The sequence below is a fragment of the Engystomops pustulosus genome, chromosome 2 (assembly GCF_040894005.1).
Source record: "Engystomops pustulosus chromosome 2, aEngPut4.maternal, whole genome shotgun sequence".
Classification (NCBI taxonomy): Eukaryota; Metazoa; Chordata; class Amphibia; order Anura; family Leptodactylidae; genus Engystomops; species Engystomops pustulosus.
The window spans coordinates 60,773,194-60,795,090 of NC_092412.1; the positions used below are offsets into that span (position 1 = coordinate 60,773,194).

At 39.8% G+C, this 21,897-nt stretch overlaps 1 protein-coding gene across 5 annotated transcripts in view; it reads right to left on the reverse strand.

Moving 5' to 3' along the window:
* The window catches only part of ARHGEF25 (Rho guanine nucleotide exchange factor 25), a 189,784-nt gene that overhangs the window by 12,304 nt on the left and 155,583 nt on the right, over positions 1–21,897 (reverse strand). For all 5 annotated transcript variants that reach the window (XM_072134862.1, XM_072134861.1, XM_072134860.1 and 2 more), the window contains 9 exons: positions 21,239–21,372; positions 14,091–14,157; positions 11,800–11,903; positions 10,557–10,626; positions 9,773–9,862; positions 7,039–7,131; positions 2,944–2,994; positions 868–945; positions 583–774 (listed from right to left, as the gene is read on the reverse strand). In XM_072134862.1, the coding sequence (XP_071990963.1) occupies positions 583–774; positions 868–945; positions 2,944–2,994; positions 7,039–7,131; positions 9,773–9,862; positions 10,557–10,626; positions 11,800–11,903; positions 14,091–14,157; positions 21,239–21,372 (879 nt within the window). The remainder of the gene's footprint in view (positions 1–582; positions 775–867; positions 946–2,943; positions 2,995–7,038; positions 7,132–9,772; positions 9,863–10,556; positions 10,627–11,799; positions 11,904–14,090; positions 14,158–21,238; positions 21,373–21,897) is intronic.

A 21,897-nucleotide genomic window follows, 5' to 3' on the forward strand; every position in this document is an offset into this window, starting at 1 on the left:
GACAATTTTACTCATAGATCTAGTCACCTTCTTTCCTTCTAAAATCAACTTTTAAAAATATGCTTATTCCTCTTGGGGGTGGTACCAGACACCCTCTGTACCCTCCCTCTGCCTGATGTAATCTCCCACAGTGGGAGGGGGCAAGTGCTCACTGTTACTGCCTGTGAAACTGCATTTCTGGCTCATTAACAAAATTTAAAAGTTGATTTTAAAAGGAAATAGGCCATGTATGACAAATACAAGAAGATTACCACAGTCACTGTGCCTGGATCTATGAGTTAATGTTTATCATGCTTGATTTTGATAGTAGACAGATAATAGACATTTTTTATCATATAAGTGCTTGAAAAAATATCACCAAGGAACAAATAAAATGTTTAATATATTCAATATTGGGTGAGAATTATGAATCATTTTTGTGTAAGTCAAACCAAGAACTGATTCATAAAATAGGTGTTTGAGTAAAATTTCTGGCAACTTATGCAAAATACTCCCCGCAAATCAAAACTGGACTAATATCGCAAATTACAAAGTGCAAATGTGACCCAAGAGTGAGAGCAACTATCAGTGTCTGATACCTACCTTAATGCTGTTCTTAAATATGTATCCAGGTAGTGAAAAACCCTTCTTCTTGTCGATGGGTTCACTAAAGATAATAAGCTGCTCAAATAGGAAGACTCTTCGCTCCTTTCCCCTTGTAAGGAAACTGCAATCCTGTTCTGTTACCATGAATGTGTCTTGTTGGAGAAGCTTCCCCTGAGCTGTGATTTTTCCCTGAAGTATAGAGAATGATCACATTGACAGAAGTGATTTAAGATGCAAACCACCTTTATATACAACATTTATGTACAGTAATTGAACCCATACCTCAAAACCTTGCAGCCGACCCAGGTTCATCATATCATTGCATCTTTTAGGGACAAAACACATTACTTCTACAGCTTTCTGAAAATCAGAAGATAAAGATACAGTTGTAAGCGCAAATTCACACTTGTAGTCCATACGGTCGGATGTGTCCCTAGAATTGTCAGCAAGATATCAAAAGTGTCCTTTTCTGTCTCTGTCTAGTCAATATATATGGGGATAACAGTTTTGCATCAGTTTTTGTTATTGCTAAATCAGCATCTTTGTATCAGTTTAGAAATCAATTGTGCTGATGTGAGGTGAAAAAAATGATATATGTGCAACTGATATATGTGAAAGCACCCCTAAAAAACTGCATTGAACTGCTTAGTAGACTATTCCTTCATGCTGGCTAATGCAAACAAAGATTTCCATTTCCAGCAATAACAGCCTATGAGATGTTCCAGGAATGTACAAATATAGAGCGTTATCACTTTTTAGGTCCTCAAACCAATATAACAGGTATGTAGCTCATTCTCTTCAAGACCCAGGTATACCTTAAAAATCAATATTCCAAAACCGTGTCCCCCTGAAAATTTGTTTGTAAAAATAGGCCAATGATTCTGAAGTGATTTGGGGGTATTACCAGAGCCCCCCTTGTGAGAAGGGTCCCTTTTACTAGTGTTTTTATAATATGACTTTGTATGATTTTGTTTGTATATGTCCTTCATGATCTTTAAAGCGCTACAGAATATGATGGCGCTATATATACATAGATCTATTATAGAGGGTCTGTACAGGGAATGCATTTCTATAGAGTGGGAAACTTTGTAACCTTTTATCAAAGGTATATGCCAGGAGTTCTCCAACCATATATCCGAGATCGAAGGTAAAAAACAGATGTACGTTAAACCTTAAAAATATTACACGTGCCTCATAAACACCATTATTCTCAGGAGCAAATTTAGCTGTTTGGGTGACTAATTCTGAAAACCAACATATAGGGATGTAGCAGACAGGAATTTTGACCATTGTATGTGAAATGACACCAATAGATTAAGGATGCCTGATAAGAGCCAATTACATAATTTTCATTTGACTCTTTGCATCTCCTTGTGACATGTATGAGTTAATCTGCTATCTTGCAAATCTTACATGTAATAAATCTTACATCCCTAATGTATTGGTATCTTAACAGCTTCAACTTTCTGCAGGGAACCACATCTCCAAATACAAATGACTGGAATATCACATTCCAAAACTCAAAAAAAAAAAAAAAAGTCAGAAATAAAAACAAAAATTGCAGTCCCCATAGTCACCACTAGGCCAACCATTTATATTGTGCTTTCATAGATACTGTGTATTTGCATATTCTTTTGTAATATTACAGGCGGTCCCCTACTTAAGAACACCTGACTTACATACGACCCCTAGTTACAAACGGACCTCTGGATGTTGGTAATTTACTGTACTTTAGTCCTAGGCTACAATAAACAGCTATACCAGTTATCACAGGTGTCTGTAATTAAGATTTATTGTTTATCCTGGTTCTTATGACAATCCAACATTTTTAAAATCCAATTGTCACAGAGACCAAAAAAATTTTGACTAGGGTTACAATAATAAAGTATACGGTTCCGACTTACATACAAACTCAACTTAAGAACAAACCTACAGACCCTATCTTGTATGTAACCCGGGGACTGCCTGTATAAATAACATTTATTATAAATAGGCAGTGTAAAATTTTTATCACAAGAACATGAACGCAATGAATTATTTCAGTGGGAATCTCAAATATATCTAGGTTGCTGTTTGGGAACAGTGAAGAGGATTATATGTTATCAAATCCAGTTTTAGGAATAACAGCGCACAGTGAAATGAGGCAGCTACAACAAGGTATTGGATCCCCAAATGTGGTTATTTATTCTAAGTTTTACAGATCTTTTTAAGACTACTAGTGTTTTCCTGTAATATAACATAACAATACAATCCGTTTTATTGTCCCAGCCGCCAGGAATTGCTGTCAATTACTGTCATTACATCACCTAATATACAGGAAACATAGTCATCCACATAATAAATGATGTCATCACCCACCTCCAGTTCTGTTGTGTCTTGTCCAGCTTTGCTGTAATACTTAAGAAAGTCCTAGAAAGAGAACAAATATGCATTTGTTATACATTTTGATTTCCATCTTCATTCATCTTTCCTACAATAAATACTGTACCACCCTCTTTTCTATTGTATATATAGTGTAACAGCCAATTCCATGTTAATAACACCTTTAGTCTAAGCCTTTGTCAATGAATGCTGAATTAAAGGGAATGACTCATATATGGGAGATGTAAGTCCGTAGAAGACTAGGTAAGGCCTTTGAGACCACAGATGATCCTGAGAACAGATCCTCTTTTCTGCATGTTTCAGGCACAGTAATGGCATTATTCCGCAGATGTTTTGCAAAGATTCCGATAAAAAAAAAGTTTATCATTTGCTTCCTATTGTTTTCAGGGGGAGTCAATGAACACAAAGATTGAACCACAATTGGTGGTCATACTCCATTAATCCCTATTTCACAAGGCCACCCAGCATGAAGACCCAGAGTGGGGTTGTCAGCAGAAAACCAATATGCATTTTTTAGCCTTTTGTTGAGCCACTGCAAGGCAACTGTCCATCTCTATATACAGCTCCTTGCAAAAGTATTTGGCCCGCTCTCTCCCTTTTGCCACATTTCACGCTTCAAACATAAAGATATAAAATTGTAATTTTTTTGGTGGAGAATCAACAACAAGTGGGACACAATTGTGAAGTGGAAGGAAATTTATTGGAAATGTTAAACTTTTATAAATAATAATAAACTGAAAAGTGGGGCGTAAAATATTATTCAGCCCCTTTACTTTCAGTGCAGCAAACTCACTCCAGAAGTTCAGTGAGGATCTCTGAATGATCCAATGTTGTCCTAAATGACGATAAATAGAATCCACCCGTGTGTAATCAAGTCTCCATATAAATCCACCTGCTCTGTGATGGTCTCAGGGTTCTGCATCATGAAGGAACATACCAGGCAGGTCCCTGATCCTGTTGTGGAGAAGTTTAAAGCTGGATTTGGATACAAACTTTAACCGGTTAAGGACCGGGCCCTTTCCTGTTTTTTCATGTCCATTTTTCACTCCCCACCTTCAAAAATCTATAACTTTTTTATTTTTACACGTAAAGAGCTGTGTGACGGCTTGTTTTCTGCGTAACAAATTGCACTTCATAGTGATGGTATATTCCATGCCATGTACTCAGAAGCGGGAAAAAAATTCCAAATGCAGTGAAAATGGTAAAAAACCGCATTTGCGCCATTTTCTTGTGGGCTTGGATATTACGTCTTTCACTGAGCGCCCCAAATGACATGTCTACTTTATTCTTTGGGTCGGTACGATTAAGGGGATACCAAATTTGTATAGGTTTTATAATGTTTTCATACATTTACAAAAATGAAAACCTCCTGTACAAAATTTTTTTTTTTGATTTTGCCAACTTCTGGCGCTAATAACTTTTTTATACTTTGGTGTATGAAGCTGTGGGTGGTGTCATTTTTTGCGAAATTTGATAATATTTTCAATGATATAACTTTTAGGACTGTACAACCTTTTGATCACTTTTTATAGATTTTTTTATATTTTTCAAAATGGCAAAAAAAGTGCCATTTTTGAATTTGGGCGCTATTTTCTGTTACGGGGTTAAACACATTGAAAAACCATTATCATATTTTGATAGATCGGGCATTTATGGACGCGTCGATACCTAATGTGTTTATGATTTTTACTGCTTATTTATATTTATGTCAGTTCTAGGGAAAGGGGGGTGATTTGAAATTTTAAGTTTTTTTATTATAATTTTTTTTTTTAAACTTTTTTTTATTTTTATTTTTACTATTTTTCAGACTCCCTAGGGTACTTTAACCCTAGGTTGTCTGATCTATCCTATCATATACTGCCATATTACAGTATGGCAGTATATGGGGATTTTCCTCCTCATTCATTACAATGTGCTATCAGCACATTGTAATGAAGGGGTTCAAAAACGGAAGACCCGAGGCTCCTCATTCATTACAATGTGCTATCAGCACATTGTAATGAAGGGGTTCAAAAACGGAAGACCCGAGGCTACCATGGAGACAGATCGCCGCTCCCTGATGACGTCATGGGGAGCGGCGATCCCAGGTAAGATGGCGGCGCCCATGCGCTGCTATCTTTTTGAGGCATCGCTGTGATAATATGCAATATGCAGCAATATCGCAATATGCAGCAAAGACTTACCGGCTATGGAGAGGGCTCAGCCCGTGAGCCCTCTCCATGCAGCGCGACCCGACTGCCGCCGTGAATACACAGCGGGCGGTTGCGAACTGGTTAAACATCCCAAGGAGCAGTGTGCAAGTGATCATATTGAACTGGAAGGAGCATCAGACCACTGCAAATCTTCCAAGTCCCTCTAGACTTTCTTCTCAGACAAGGAGAAGACTGATCAGAGATGCAGCCAGGAGGCCCATGATCCCTCTGGATGAACGGCATCTACAGCTGAGGTGGGAGAGTCTGTCCATAGGACAACAATCAGTCGTACACAAATATGGCCTTTATGGAAGAGTGGCAGAAGAAAGTCATTTCTCAAAGATATCCATAAAAAGTCTCCTAGGAGACACCAAACATGTGGAAGAAGGTTCACTGCTCAGATGAAACCAAAATCGAACTTTTCGGCCACAATGCCAAAATGTTTAGCATAAAAGCAGCACAGCTCATAGCCCTGACCACCCCATCCCCACTGTCACACATGGGAAGATGGAGCCAAATACAGGACCATTGTGGAAGAAAACCTATTGTAGTCTGCAAAAGATCTGAGACTGGGACAGAGATTTATCTCCAGCAAGACAATGATCCCAAACATAAAGCAAAATGTACAATAGAATGGTTCACAAATAAATGCTCTCCATCCAACCTCACTGAGCTCCAGCTGTTTTCCAAGGGAGAATAGGCAAGAATTTCAGTCTCTTGATGTGCAAAACTTATAGTGACTTGATACCCCAAGCAACTTGCAGCTGTAGTCACAGCAAAAAGCGGCGCTACAAAGTATTAACTTAAAGGGTCCGAATAATATTGCACATCCCACTTTTCCGTTTATTATTTTTTACAATAGTTTAAAATATCCAATAAATTTTGTTCCTCTTTACAATTGGGTCTTGCTTGTTGATTCTTCGACAAATTATTACAATATTATATCTTTATGTTTGAGGCCTGAAATGTGGAAAAGGTAAAAAAGTTCAAGGGAGCCGAATACTTTCACAAGGCACTTTAAGTCAGTGTTGTAGTTCGCTGCCGTGGGGTAGGGGGCATAGGAGACAAAAAGTAGCTGTTGTGAAGGGAAAATTGTCTCTTAATTCTGACGATTAGTTAAAGCCTAACTAAACCTTTGAAGAAATTTCAGAAATAAATACTGCAAGTTATAATAGTAAACTTTTGTAAAATATTGTAGAAAGTAGCTTCTTTGTGCTTTTTGACTTCTCTTTCTCCTGTAGTGAGCAGTGGTGCATCAAGAGCTCCTTCCACTTCAAACAGATAAGGAGTGTTATGATTAACTCTCTCCATACCTAGAGACTATTCCCCTTAATAATTCAGCTCTCTGAGACTATACTACAGTATCTAGTGACTGTCTGTAAAGAGTGATGTCATTAAACACTTTATCAAACATGAACAGATTTCTTCAATGCAGTATACAGTATTACAAAGTTTATTATAATTATCTTTACTATTCATTTATAAAATGTTGTCCAATGTTTAGTTACGCTTTAAAGCACTGCCAGTCAGACCCCTAGCATCCTGCTAACACGCCAAAACCTCTAAGAATGGGTTAATACTTTTCATACTCTAACAGAAATCACACATTTATTAAATTTAAAAACAAGGAAAAAAACTTTCTTCCATCATGTAGTTGTAGACTATCATTTTAGACATGCTCTCTAACTTTATATTCCAGGAGTTACAAGAAAAGGAACAATTTTGAAGTTAACTTACTGATAATAATATATGTCATATTGGAATGCGCAAACGGTAACTGCTTATGACAGGTCCGCTTGATTGCATAATCTGATGTGTAATATGAAGTGAATTGCGCCATGTGAACTATTGGGGTGGGGGGGATTATTTTGCCTCATACCTTTAGCAGCAGCTGGTACTTCATGATCCTCTGCACGGGTTTGATAAGTAGGTCATTGAGTTGCAGGCGATGTGACAGCTGTTGCCTCAATTCCTGCAGCAGGACGGGTAGAACTATATTATGTAATTGGAATTATGGACATATTTGGCATATTAACAATATAATGAGTTCATTTACCTTCATTTAAGACTTAAAACTGGAAGTGAAGCAACACTCTTCTGTATTAACCCACAAATCGTATAGTCTGCATGCTTGTGACAAGAAACTACTCTAAAAGCTTTAGTATAGAGATGTCCTTTCCTACCATTAATCTACAACTGACCAACATGGACCAGAATCAGACAGGTACCAATGTTTCAAGACAATGGGGTAGATTTAATAAAAAAGTGCCGTATATTATGCTGTAGCTGATTTATCATTGTCTCGGGTTCTGGATGATTAATCGGATGTAGTATAAGACTGTCTAGTCGTACTTTGCAACTCAGTGAGAAAATTGGCTGTATTAATTAATATCCCCATTTTTGGCCTTATGGACTTTTTCCTGCAGATCAATCCCCTTATATCATGTTATTTGTAAAAAGTGTCTAAAATCTCTTAATAACTGTGCTAGGGCTCACTGTCTTTTCTGTGTTCGCATACATGGCCCCCTCATTACAATAGTTATTTACAAGTTACATCCTTGGACATGTCACCTATTGACCATGCAGCTAGGTTAAATTATGATCCTCGCTGACACCTTATCACTACTTAGACAGCATAACCAGTCAAGTTCTCCCCCATGTATATTTTTATGCTTTCCCACGGCACCGAAAAGCTGGTTTATTCTCATTTATTCTTTAACCCCTTTAGGGCGCAGCCATTTTACAGCTTAAGGCTCAGCCCCATTTTTTGGATTCTGACTTGCGTCGCTTTATACGGTTATAACTTTTGAACTCTGTTACTTATCAAAGCGATTCTGAGATTGTTTTTCCCCATATGTTGTACTTCATTTTAGTGGTAAATTTTGGCTGATAAGTTTTGCGTTTATTTACGGAAAAAAAAAGAAAAAATGGTGAATTTATTTTTAAATTTGCCATTTTCGAAATTCAAAATCATCGCGTTTTCAGGCAGATAGATTTACCACCTAAATAAGTTGCTGAATAACATTTCCCATATGTCTACTTATGGAGGTGAAATTTAGAATGGTCAAATTTTGTCGGTTATACGTTCATTTAGCCCTAAAATTTACACATTTTCAAAAGATAAAAAGATAAAACCCAAACACTTAAAATTTTTTATGCAATTTCTCCCGAGTACAGAGACCTCCACATGTGGCCTTGACTTGTTTTATGGGGGCACAGCGAGGCGCAGAAGGGAAGGAGGGACCTGCAGCTGCCAGGATTTTAGTTTCCTCCTTGGCCCATTTTGTAGACTATAAAATTTTTGCTTTTTCGTTATTGAAGCCATGTGACAGCATTTTTTTTTTGCGGGAAGAGATGCTTTTTCCAGTGTTATCATTTTGGGGTTGGTATTGTTGAAAATGTATTAACTTTTTTTGAGGTCAGGAGTAGAAAAGTATCAATTTTGTACTGGATTCTTTCCTTTTTTTTTTCGTGTGCACCGTATAATAATCATGTTATCTTTATTCTATGGGTTGATACGATTACGGGGACACCAGACTTGAATATATTTTCAAAATTTGCCAAATAAAACCCTAATGTGAATAAAGTGGCATAACATTTTTACTTTTTTGACTACAGAGCTGGTTGATGGCTTGTTTTTTGCGGGCCATGTTATACTTTGCACCACTATCATTCTGGAGTACATATGTTTTGTTGATCATTTTTTATTGCATTTTTTGTGGGATTCATTAGGTAAAAATCATAATTTTTGGCGGGTTTTTAATTTTTTTTTTACAGCGTTCATCGTACGAGTTCAATAATTATTTAATTTTACTATATGGATTGTTACGGATCCAGCGATACTATATATATGTGGTGTTTGTGTTATGATTTAGACTTTTTAGCGTTTTATGTTATGGGGCTTATGGACATTTTTATTGATTTATTACTTTATTTATTTATTTTTTACTTTTTGACTATTTCCACCATGTGACATAAACAAGCAATCATCTGATTGCTTGTTCATGATAATACTCTGCAATAATGATGTATTGCAGGGTATTAGCAAGTGCATAGGCTGACACTGTGCCTTCATAGATCAGATCCCAGGGCTGCCATAGCAATGATCGGCGCCACCCGAAAACGGTGCTGGGGGGGGGGGGATGCAATCGTAGGGTAAAGACCCCCCAAAGGCAAGTTAAATGCTGCGGTCGTGCTGACAGCGGTATTTGACGGGTTAAGCACCAGCAATCGGAGCCCACTCCGACCGCAGGTGTTACCCGGGGATGTCGGCGCTAGAGTACACCCCGCGACCCCCCATGCCATCTTGGCTCCGGTGCAGAGCGGAGCCGGCATCAGCTCTGCGCCGTACACGCTGAACGCTTATCGCGGGAGCCAGCACCATACATGTACGGCCCGGAGCGCTAAGGGGTTAAAGTTTGTTTTTATTATTGTATTTGATTTTACATGTGAAGCTCTTTGTACTGAGTGCCGAATTCATGCCTTATCTATGCATATTAATGTGATTGTATTGTAGAGCTGCCTGCTCTCTGCTGCCTTTATATGTACAACAAGTTAGAAAAATCAACAATAAAAATATTGAAACAAAATTGCCATATATTATGTCCCCTTACCTCAAAGTAGGTATCAATGTATTCTGACACAATATGCTCAGACTTGGGCTTGTTCTGGCAATATACCACATACATGTGCAGCCGGCGCTCCTATAAGAGTAAAAATACTATGATGCATTCATTATCTTAGACATGTGGTGAATTTAAGGTAAAATAACAAATTAACTGAAGCTGCCTTTATTTGGATGTTGGTTTACATAATCACTGAACATTGCAAAACTGTATGTAAATGATATATGTTACAGTGGGGGATTTAAAGGCGTTTTCCTACAAATTCAAGTTAGGCCCTATCCTCAGGACTAACTTGCTGATAGGTGGGGGTAGAAGTTATGAAACCCCACAGATCACATAAATGAGGGGTCCAACGAACATGAGAGTAATGGAGCAGACCCCTCGTTTTCATGATCTGTGGGGGTCTCATCACAGAGACCCCCACCGATAAGCATGTTAGGACCTAACTTGAATTTGTGGGAAAACCCTTTTAATGATAAATTATAGAATTACAAAACAGTATCAGGTTACTAAATCTGTCTGAAACTGAGTTTAGAGCAGAGGCACCTTAAAAAAAGGGGGAAAAGCAGCTACGAGACACCTCTGGCAGCAGCTTATGTCCCATGTGGGGAAATGTTCCAGTGTAGTTCCCTTGCTATAAGGTGAGCATAACTCTCAGCCCACAGGGCAAGTGCTTTATTATATTGTACACATTTATAATCCAACGGATGTTCACTAAAAGGATCTTTACTCTATCCTGTAACATGCAGATAATGGTAGTAGAAGGACTCACATGCTTTATAAAGAGTTGTGCTAATCGGTCTGGATCCTCAAGGCACTTTTGAAGTTCACCTAGGAAATAGCTGTAATATAACAATACATGAAGATTTAGAATAAGACCAAAATCAGGTGAATATGAAAGAATGATGGAACTTATAAATAGGCTACAAAATTAAGTTATAAATCCAATAGAAGCCATAAACTGTGCAAGGTTTATCTAGAAGATTGCCCTACATCAGTGGTGGCGAACGTATGGCACGGGTGATAGATGTGGCACTCAGAGTCATCTCTGTGAGCACCCAAACCGTCACTCCAGTACAGTGTTTGCCAGACAGGTTAAGGGTCTCAAGATCTTCTTCTGTAGTCTTTAAAGCAACACTTCCAGATGGAGCGGACGTGTGGACTGGGCTGGATTATGATTGGAGATACAATGCTACAATAATAATCCAAATTTCCTCTCATTCTTTGAACTGTATTGGTGTCCTTAAGATGTGCAAGTTGTGCACAAAGCAATATGTTGTTGAATAAATTGCTGTGGGTTTTTGGCTGTAGTTTGGGCACTTGGCCTCTAAAAGCGTCACCATCACTGCCCTATATGAATCAAGTATCAGACTGGCTGCATTTTTTACCTATACATTCCTTTTATTTTCTTCATAGTATTATAGTAGATAAAATTGACAAAAAAGATGCAGATCCATCAACTCCATTCTATAATCATACAGAATTGATGTAGGGGAAGGCAGAAAAATACTTTAAGGCTGATGCCAATTAGCCCAAGTTGGAAAAAATTAATTCCCGACCTACATATGTCAGTCAGAGGAACACCCTGGATCTATGCTAAATACATAAAAATTGTTCCAAGAACCTATAATATTTGTACTCCGATGTAAGGCATGAAGAACCTTCTCAAACAAGTACAAAGTATCAACAATCACAATATGCTATGGCAGAAAGTGCCAAACCTGTCCACAGATAATAAATGATCTCACAAATTAGTCGCATTCCCTTGGACAGGATATGAGCTACACTACCAGACACAACACTTGTTTCTGTGTCACTGGTTTTCTAAGCTTTTAAAGAGGTTTTCCCATGAAGACAAGTTAAGCCCTATCCATGGGAGAGTCAGTGGGATCAGTGGGAGTCTCAGTGCTCTATCGGATTTATCCCGTGGATAGGGCCTAACTTGTCTTCGTGGGATAACCCCTTTAAGGCTGTCCGGCTGCCTTCACCTAAGTTATTATGTTCTGTCCACTTACTCTTTGTGCCAGTCGTATATCTGGTGAATATTTCCAAATACAATTTTGTCTTTTCCCTTCATGTCCTCAGGAATTCCTTGAGCATTCATGGTCGCCATATAACCCTGCAAAAGTGGAAGGTGACACTTACTATGAGTAGTAACATAAATAAACCACATGTAAAAGTGTACAGATCCCAGAAAGCACATAGGGATTACACTGCACAGCGCCACAGTTTTTATTTTAAGAAATAAGACTGACTACATCCTTTCTGAGTCATTCCTGTATCCAGATAAAAGCTTCACATGCAGGGAAGAGAATTCTATAACACATATGGAGAATAAAATGTTCAAAAGTTAAGCCAAACATTCTGAATGATATTATTAGTCTCTTCTAGTCACAGATTATGACTTCTCGGTAATAAACAGCTGTGTCGTCATTTAATGTCCCATAGTGTGTTCTGTGCGTGGCCCCGGAACAAAGGGGCAGAAATATCCCAGTCCCTGCAGTGGGCTACACACATCCCATAGGGCTTACGCTGGAGCACCCTAGTCCTCTATTTCCTGCTTGTGTTATATCAGCTGGGGTCTATTTATTTCTCTTCTCTTCTGCTTGTGAAGGGGTAATAACTTTGCATCCGCACACTGAACTTTTCAAGCTGTAATGAACTTTGTCCCGATGAGACTTCACTGCCAAATACAGACCAAATAACCCGGATGATTAAAGTCATCTTTTCTCCAGAAGTATATCATAAAAGGTAGATATAAAACCTGTCGTAGCCAGAAAAGGAACCAATCAACCGAAGGACTCTTTTATACTGTATGAAGGCAGAAGAACACAACACTAGAGGTCTCAAAAGTCAGTGTGCTTACATATCTTATCGGATGGCTAGCGCATAGCACAAGATGCATCCGAAAACTGGCTCAAATAAAAAAAAATGTAAATGTCACTAAAAGCACAATGGGACACATTTACTAAAAGCAGTGCAAACCGCAGTATGTGCAGATTGCCTGTGTATAGTGCATGGTGCGCCAGATTCATGCATTGTGACGCCCATTACTCATGAATCTGGTGTCCCCTGCACTGCTCTGACAGAGTGCACAAACTTTTTTTGGTGCACCTTTAACATGTGGGGTTCAACACAATTCTGTCGGACTTTGCATGTTAAATGTGGCGCATGGTCTGACTTTCCCCCCTTTTTCCGTGCAGAATTGTGTGTCGGGTTGGGTATATTGCAGCCTGTGCCACAAATGTCTCTTCAACAATTCTTAAATACACATGCAAGCAGTTTGCACTAAAAAAAATGTGCAAAATCCGATAGAAAACGGGCAAAAGGACCTTAATAAATTTGGGACAGTGTGTTTAGCGGTTTCGGGCCCCTTTTTCAAGCAGGAAAGATTGTAATAAAAGATGTGTTTACCTAATTTAAATTATCAATCAGGATTTGGCAAAACTCTGTGCAGCGCTGTGTAATCTGTGTGCACTACATAAATAAAGGAATTATTATTATTATTATTATGAAATACTTCCCTAACAAGTATTGGATCCTACTGCCTGTTGTCAATGGTCTACTAGTGTTGTAATGATGAGAGAGCTGTAACAATGTTTCTACAAGTTGTACTTCCTACATGATGCCACCATCAGTACAGCAACAAATGGAAACCTCTACTCTGATATAAGCAGAGGAGACACTCCCATGAGTCTGTATATCTGTACCAAAAATCTGCAAACAACAAATATATGAGCAGATGCCAAAATAGTAATTTCTAGGAACTTCCCATTATCATTCATTTATCAGAATACAGCCCTAAGGGACTGTAGATTCTCTTTGTAGAGAAATCATTAGGAAGGGTTCATGTTTTTTCAGAATGTACAAATCTCTGAGATATTCAATTAATTCTTATCTCAGAGGAGTCATCCACAAGCAGTGGTTGGTTACACGTCTCAATACATTCTGCTGCCATCCAGCCCATTTCCTTTTCTCATTCAACATAGTTATCCAGGCACAAGAGACAAGTAATGGGACTGAGATCCTCTTACATGTGGTGGTGGTGTCATCAGTATATGAGAACCATTTATCAAGAACATGATATAGTATATACCAACACTATAGGGGAGATTTATCATAAGTTTCTTTAGAGGGGAACTGTTCTAGTTTCCCATGAAAACCAGTCAGAGCACAGCTTTCATTTTTCCACAGCCGTTTATAAAATGAAAGCTGAGCTCTGATTGGTTACCATGGGCAACTAGAACAATTTTTACCTCAGACACTTTGATAAATCTTCCCCATTGTATACAATACTTCATCTTACCTCTACTATTTGGCCCAGGTCTTCAACATACATCTTCTCTGTTTCTATCAATTCCATTAAGACATACCTGCAATTCAGGGAGGGGATTAAAAAAAAACAAAGTTTATTTTAAATGAAAATCTGGAAGGTGATCTGTCCGGGGCTCCTAAAGTCTCCCTTTGTATCACATATCAGATATCACACTCCTGAGCTCCTCCATAAGTTTCACTCCTAAACTCCAAGGAGGCTCCTTATAACATTTTTGGGTGCGTTCCTTAATTCATCCTTTTTCACCTTTGGTACAATCCTGATTAGAGTATCTCTTGAACATGAATATATCCCTAGATAAAACTTTGTTTTTATTAAGTCTCCCTCTAACCAATGTTAGAAAGTACAAAGCTAAATTACATCTCCACATTTTGGCAGCTGCCAAGACCATAATATGTCTCTACTGGTAGAGGACTGTCCCTCCCTCCTGTTTAGACCTTTATTCTTGTATCTACATGTGCTATATGGAACATCATAGTGAACCCTGGGAAATATATAGAATTAGGTTGACTTGCTCCGACTAAGCCCTCCTTCACACGATTGTTTTCTCCTTGAATCTCCTTTTGTCCTGGTATGAGCTTATGTTCACTGCTGAGGATTCCTAAGCACCGTTTCTATGTTCGGATAAACTCAAAGCATATCCTAAACTATGTTTGTGACTCAGACAGTCCCATATATACTCGAGTCCCGTATATACTCGAGTATAAGCTGAGTTTTTTAGCACAAAAAATGTGCTGAAAAACACAAACTCGGCTTATACTCGAGTCAAACAAATAACGACACAAAAAAAAAGAAAAAAAATCAAAACTCACCTTTCTAGCGGCCCCCTTCGGGCCTTCTGTGCGATCCGTCGGTCAGTGGCAGGTCCGTGTGATGTCACAGGCACTGACATCAGCCGCCGCCGCTGCAATAGTATTGTGTGTGACGTCAGCATTTTGCGCGGCACGGACCTGCCGCTGACTGCCGGATCACACAGAAAACGCGAGGGGGCCGCCGGAAAGGTGAGTTTTGATTTTTTTTTACATCAACGGGCGGGGGTCCAGCTCCGCAACAGGGCACAGGGGCTGGCAGGCTATTGACCGGGGCACAGGGGTTGGCAGGCTATATTTCCCGGGGCACAGGGGCTGGCAGGCAGTATACTGGGGCACAGGAGCTGGCAGGCTATATACTGGGGCACAGGGGCTGGCAGGCTGTATACTGTGGCACAGGGGCTGGCAGGCTATTGACCGGGGCACAGGGGCTGGCAGGCTATTGACCGGGGCACAGGGGCTGGCAGGCTGCATACTGGGGCACAGAGGCTGGCAGGCTATATAGTGGGGCACAGGGGCTGGCACGCTATATACTGGGGCACGGAGGCTGGCAGGTTGTATACTGGGGCACGGGCTGGAAGGCTGTATACTGGGGCACAGGGGCTGGAAGCCTGTATACTGTGGCACAGAGGCTGGCAGGCTATATACTGGGGCACAGGGGCTGGCAGGCTATTTACTGGGGCACGGGGGCTGGCAGGCTGTATACTGGGGCACAGGGGCTGGCAGGCTATATACTGGGGCACAGGGGCTGGCAGGCTGTATACTGGGGCACAGGGGCAGCCTGGCTATGTACTGGGGCAAGGGCTGGCAGGGTATATACTAGGGGGCAGGGGCTGGCTGGCTATATACTGGGGGGGCTGCTGGCTATATACTACTGGGGGCTGCTGGCTATATTCTGGGGGGCTGCTGGCTATATACTTCTAAGGGCTTGCTGGCTATATACTTGGGGGAAGGGGCTGTGACCAATGCAATTCCCACCCTCGGCTTATACTTGAGTCAATTGGTTTTACTAGGTTTTTGTGGTAAAATTAGGGGTCTCGGCGTATACTCGGGTCGGCTTATACTCGAGTATATACGGTAAGTTATTGGGGCTGTTAACAAAAAATTGATTGCATGTGGTAGTACTAGGATTTCTGGACGAGTTGTGGTTGGTAGCTGGGAAAGAATCTTATGACCTTATGGCCCAGCCAAACTCAATCACGGAAAAAGGAATTAGATTGTAAGCCCCATGGGGACAGGGACTTTTAATCAAAAAGATGCACAGAAGTCTCAAATGCTTCTGCAACTTTTTTTTCTACGTCTGGTCCGAAGTTTATTTGTGACTTTTTAACCTCAATTTGTCCCAAAATTGAGACCTTTTCATACGTTCACATATGAATTTTAAAGATAGATCAGACGCAACACTGGAAAATTCTTGCGCAGCTAGTTTTGCTACCGTGTTTCCCCGAAAGTAAGACAGTGTCTTACATTCTTTTTACCCCCAAAAGTCCCACTATGTCTTACTTTCGGGGTATGTCTTATATTGGCGGAAAAATAACGATTTTTGTTTTAACCATAAAATTAACATTTATTAACAACCTGAACAGTATGGTATTCACCACAAAACAGTTTTATAAAAGCAAGTGCCAAGAATTACACAGTGTAAGGGGCATTATACAGTGTGGGAGGTTATACAGTGTAAGGGGGGGCATTATACAGTGTAAGGGGGGGCATTATACAGTGTAAGGGGAGCATCATACAGTGCAGGGAGGTTATACATTGTGAGTAGGGGCATTATACAGTGCAGGGGGGATGGGTGTTTTAACACAAACCATAGAACTGTGCAAGCAAACACACTGACCCACACACTACATGCATACATTATACATGTAAATAAACATGCACACAATGTTCAAATATAAATCAGGCATCACATATACATACACACTACACATAACATACATACTTTTCAGTGTCACTGACTGCAGGGCTGAGTAGAGGCTGCTCCAGGCTGACATGTGCTCCCCTGCTCCTCTCCCCCTCCAGGTCCGACTGATGTAGCAGGGTTTAGCAGCTACACAGGAGGGGGAGGAGCTGCTCCAGTAACACAGACGGCAGCAGCACACAGCAGGAAGCTTCTCCCTGGCTCCATGCTGCAGACTCCACACTGTGCAGCGCTGCCTCCCCTGTCTTCTCTGCCATGTGATCGGAGCCTGCACGGAGTAGCTGAGCTCCGGTCACAGTCTTCTATCGGCCAGGAGCTACAGCAGTGACAAGAAGAGGCTGCAGCACCCGGCTCCCCTCAGCTCTAACTATGTCTTACTTTCGGGGTACGTCTTACATTAGCCTACCCCCCTAAAACACCCACTATGTCTTACTATCGGGGGTGTCTTACTATCGGGGAAACACGGTAGGCAATTGGAAAAGTCGCAAATTCAGGTGCAAATATATCACATGTGCCCCAAACAGTCGCAAAAAGAAAAGAAAAAAAGGAGAAAATTCTAAGATATTTAAAAATCCCCCTGTAACTCTAGTTCTGAAACCATGGAAAAATGTTTCTTTAATTTATTAGTTTTATTGCTTTCTAATACACATTTTTCTATATTTGTCTTACTAGCTTCAGCAGTTCAGGATTGGAAATCATCCATTATTAAATGTCTATGTTATTTAGGCCTCAACATGTAGCCCTACTGCAGATTTCTCCAAGGCAATTATATCAAGCCTCTGTCTTTGCTGATATACTGAAAGCGGGTTATTAAAATTTAATAACCCGATTTTGCCGGCCAGCAATCTTAAACCATGGGAGATGCAATTGATAGAGATTACACTTTCAGTGTGTTGTTCAGCATCGTCAAAAATACTATAGGCCAATACCTATTTATTTAGCTTCTGAACATTCACTAGTATCTGACAAAAAGATAGATGAGACAGATCAGAGATGAGAAATGATGAGATTCATGAGATGGATATAACACACAATGGGGTACATGAAGCAAACTTTGCGCTTTCCTTATTCTTTAATTTTTGAGACTTTGCATGGTGCTTGTGCTCATTTGCAGCATTTTTTGCGCTTAAAACGGTCTCCCGAAGTTTGCCATTGTCTAGTATTCTGCAGTGTTCCCTGAGTTATCTCCCGAATTCAGAAGAGAAAGTTGTGGGTTCTTTTTGGAATTGATTGTGACTTTTGGAGACTGTTGACGACTTTTGTTTTAAAAAAATCGCAAATTCACTAAAGACCAAACGCCACATGTAACAATAAGGAAAATCTACTATACATCTGACCAGCAGAAAAGTTAAGAAAAGTCCCAAAAAACAGACGGACAATGCCAAACAGCTCTTCTATATGCCTCCTTCCCCTGCTATAGACACCTTATCTTATCTGTAGCTTGTAGAGTAAGTCTGTGCACACTGCAGGAAGTGTCTGTGTGTGAGCATGTCTTGCAATGGGGGGGGGGGGGGGTATGCATTCTGCAGACAGGAGAAGCAATTCATGAGAAGAATCTGCCCTGCCCGACCATAGAAGATAGAAGATTTAAGGTTGGATCCCTGGGCAACCAAAATTGTATACAGATGGACTATTAAAGACAGGTTGGAATTATATATGTGAAATGCTGTATTTTTGTTAATAAAAGTGAATTAGAGAATGTGTTATTTTGTTATCCTGAGTACATTCAAGAATCCTGACTTTGTGGGAATACCCCTTTAATGGCACTTTGAGACATATTAAAAATGTTATCAAAGAATTTAAAACAATAAGGGCTACATGTGGACATGCTATTTACCACTTTATTTGTAATGTATAGATATCCTCATGTAAATTGACACAGTCTACTGTCAGTGGTAATTTTTAGTATTAAGTCTAAATCTTCTGCCATGGAACAGTACTACTTCCCTATTAAAAGTTGAATAGGAAATGTCATGGAAACCTGTGCTTCTAGCACTGGGGAAAAAACTGTTCAATAACTATAAAGGCTATTTTACAATAAGTTCTAGTAACCAAGCATAGTTACTTGTAATACAAAAATAATCAAATTACAAACTTAGCAATGCTATCCGCTTGCCCACTGATAAAGTCAGCCTGCTATATATAAATATCCTGTAAGTGTGTGTATATAATAATGAACAGACGGGAAAGGCCACTCATTAATACCAGCTATCTAGAGGATCACGCTCACTAGTTCTATAAATAGAAATGGTACATGAATGTCATCACTTACAGAACTAATGAGGGATGTTTGGCCACAGTGACACCACCCATTAAGCAGAACGGCTCAGTAATCACTGCGGTCTGGCTCATACCATGCCACAAATCAAAGGCAAAGGGTGGTAAGTGAGGAAAGAGCCACTGACTGGTCACGTCTCCCGGAACACACTTCCATCGTCAGGCAGTAGATAAAATCCGGGAAGACCATGTTTCTTTCCCTCAGTCACCAGCAGACCAGCATTTCCCTCCATATATATAATAAGTCACACTGGCCAAGACTCTGATTTAAGAGAATTTCACCTGTCAAGCACTTGTAATATTTGTTTCTGAGAAGATGGTATCTGCACCCATCTTAAAAAGGTTGGCCACTTTAACCTCATGTTTTTTTTTGTAATGGAGGGTGGTTCAATAAGTACCTGTGTTAGAAATTTTTCATTTTTTTTTATTTTAGAAAGATACACTTCTCCCAATGTTCCTGCCATTTTTTAACCCCTCAAAAAAAAAAAAAGGATTTGTCGAACTCTCCAAAATACGCCTCTGTCTCGGGGATGACTTCCTCCTTTGAGCCAAATTTTTTGTCCAGCGAGCCATTTCTTCATGTTAGGGAACAAGAAAAAGTCACAGGGAGCCAGATGGGGTGAATACGGGAGGTGCGGCAGCAATTCATAATGCAATTCATGCAGTTTGGCGACGACAACTCCGGATGCATGTGCTGGTGCGTTATTGTGTTGAAACAGCACCTTCTTTTTCGCAAAATGCGTCCGCCAACTTATCATGTAAAATATTAATTGCCGTTCCAGTTAACACACCTAAGGCCTCTGCTACTTCACGCACTTTCGTTTGTCGATCAGCGAGTATCATGTCGCAGACTTTTTGAATGATTTCCTCGGTAACCACGTCTGCCGGGCGTCCTGGTCACTCCTCATCAAAAATGGATGTTCGCCCACTTTTAAATACGTTGAACCAATATCTAACTGTGGTCATAGATGGCGAGGTGTCCCCATAAACAGCATCCAAATTACATTTTTTCCCAAATTACTGAACGATACTACCCTTTTTCCATCTTAGTGAAAATCACGAAACACATCTTACTGAAATGGCTGCCAAATCCAAACTAACCAATCAATCAGTCTGCAATTTGTTTTGCCGTCGTTTGATAGATGGCAGCACACGATAATAACACCAACTTCCCTCAGGAACGCCCTCTGTCGTCAAACACGAGTACTTATTGAACTGCCCTCGTATGTGTTAATGTGGGGGTAGGGGGGCAGAATATTAGGTAATATACCAATATACATCTATTAAAGGTTATGCACCATTTTTTTGTCTTTTACCTCATCAGCCAGATATACCAGTCCATAAACTGGTTGCAGATGGAGGGTCATGTGATCTCTATCTGTCCATAAGCAATCGCCCTTGTTCATGGGCAGATAGAGATCACATGACCCTCCATCTGCGGGCATTTTATGGAATGTTTGGCTGATGAGGTAAAAGACTGGAGGTTTTTCTCAACATATCAAGAAAGCAGTGTAGATGTATGTTTACTAGATGTATATTGGTAAATTACCTAATAGCCTGCACCCACACATTACAAAAAACAAGAGGTAAAGTGGCCAATGCTCAACATACACGACAGGTAGATCTTCCCCACTATGTAATTATTCTTATTTGGTCTGCCATGTTTATTTAGATAGTACATGTAAGACTACGAGGTGTAGTCTCATGTACATGAATGCTAGACCCGAGATTCTCAAGCATCACATTCTCTCCATCAGAGTGACTTTTTTGTCTCATAATGAATGTTAATACAATCTGTTTTCTAGATAAGTGATCCACATCCACCAAAACATTCAAAGAAAAGGCACTCCAATCCAATGCTCCATGGACCAGTATTTAAACTTATCCTATCCACTGTCTACCAAGTAGAAACTAACCCAATCAGCTAGCCATTACAGTGTAGTCCTTGTTAAAGTGACTGAAATCCAGGGGACTTACCATTTCCCAAAACATGACTTTTCAGTGGTTGCCTTCTATTCACTTGCTCTGCCAGTAATTTCGATGTGACTACTGATCAATGTGGTGTATATGTATATGTAAGCCCCCCATATACCCAAAAAGGACTCACTTACATACTCTTTTCTAAGGCACTCTTCCTTTCTTCTTCTGTTTCTTCAGGGGGGTAGGAGGAAGCAACAGATGTAGATGTTTCAGACGCTATAGACTCATCCTCCTTGGAGTCTGAGAGGTAGGACTGGTGCGAATCCTGAAAAGTAAAGAGTTATCTATCTACGTCAATGAAGCAAAACATTTTCCCTATGTTGCTGATACATTTATCAGAGTGATGTACAGCCCTGACACTCTGCCTGCAGAAGTTTCATAAAGTTAAAATACTAGCAGTAGATCAGCATATACATCCTCATACATTGAGAGCTTTTTTTATTGTTTCATTTAACTATTTTGTTGCTCTTATTTTATTTGTATATGTCCCAATGATCTGTAAAGTGCTGTGGGATATGATGGTTCTATATAAAGATTTATTTTATAATCATTTATTTATAACATTCAGTTTTCCATATTAACGAAATTCCATGTGTCATAGTAGAGCTGTAACATATTTTTCAAATAAATAAATAAACCAAAAAATTAAGATGCATCTCCTATTTCAAACACCCGCAGCTTCACATGAAAAAAATAGAGTTGATGGAGTAGTTGTGTAGTAGTGTGGCCATTGATCCATTAATTTCTATGAGCAATGAATTACAATATAAAGATGGGCACCCAGAGTGGA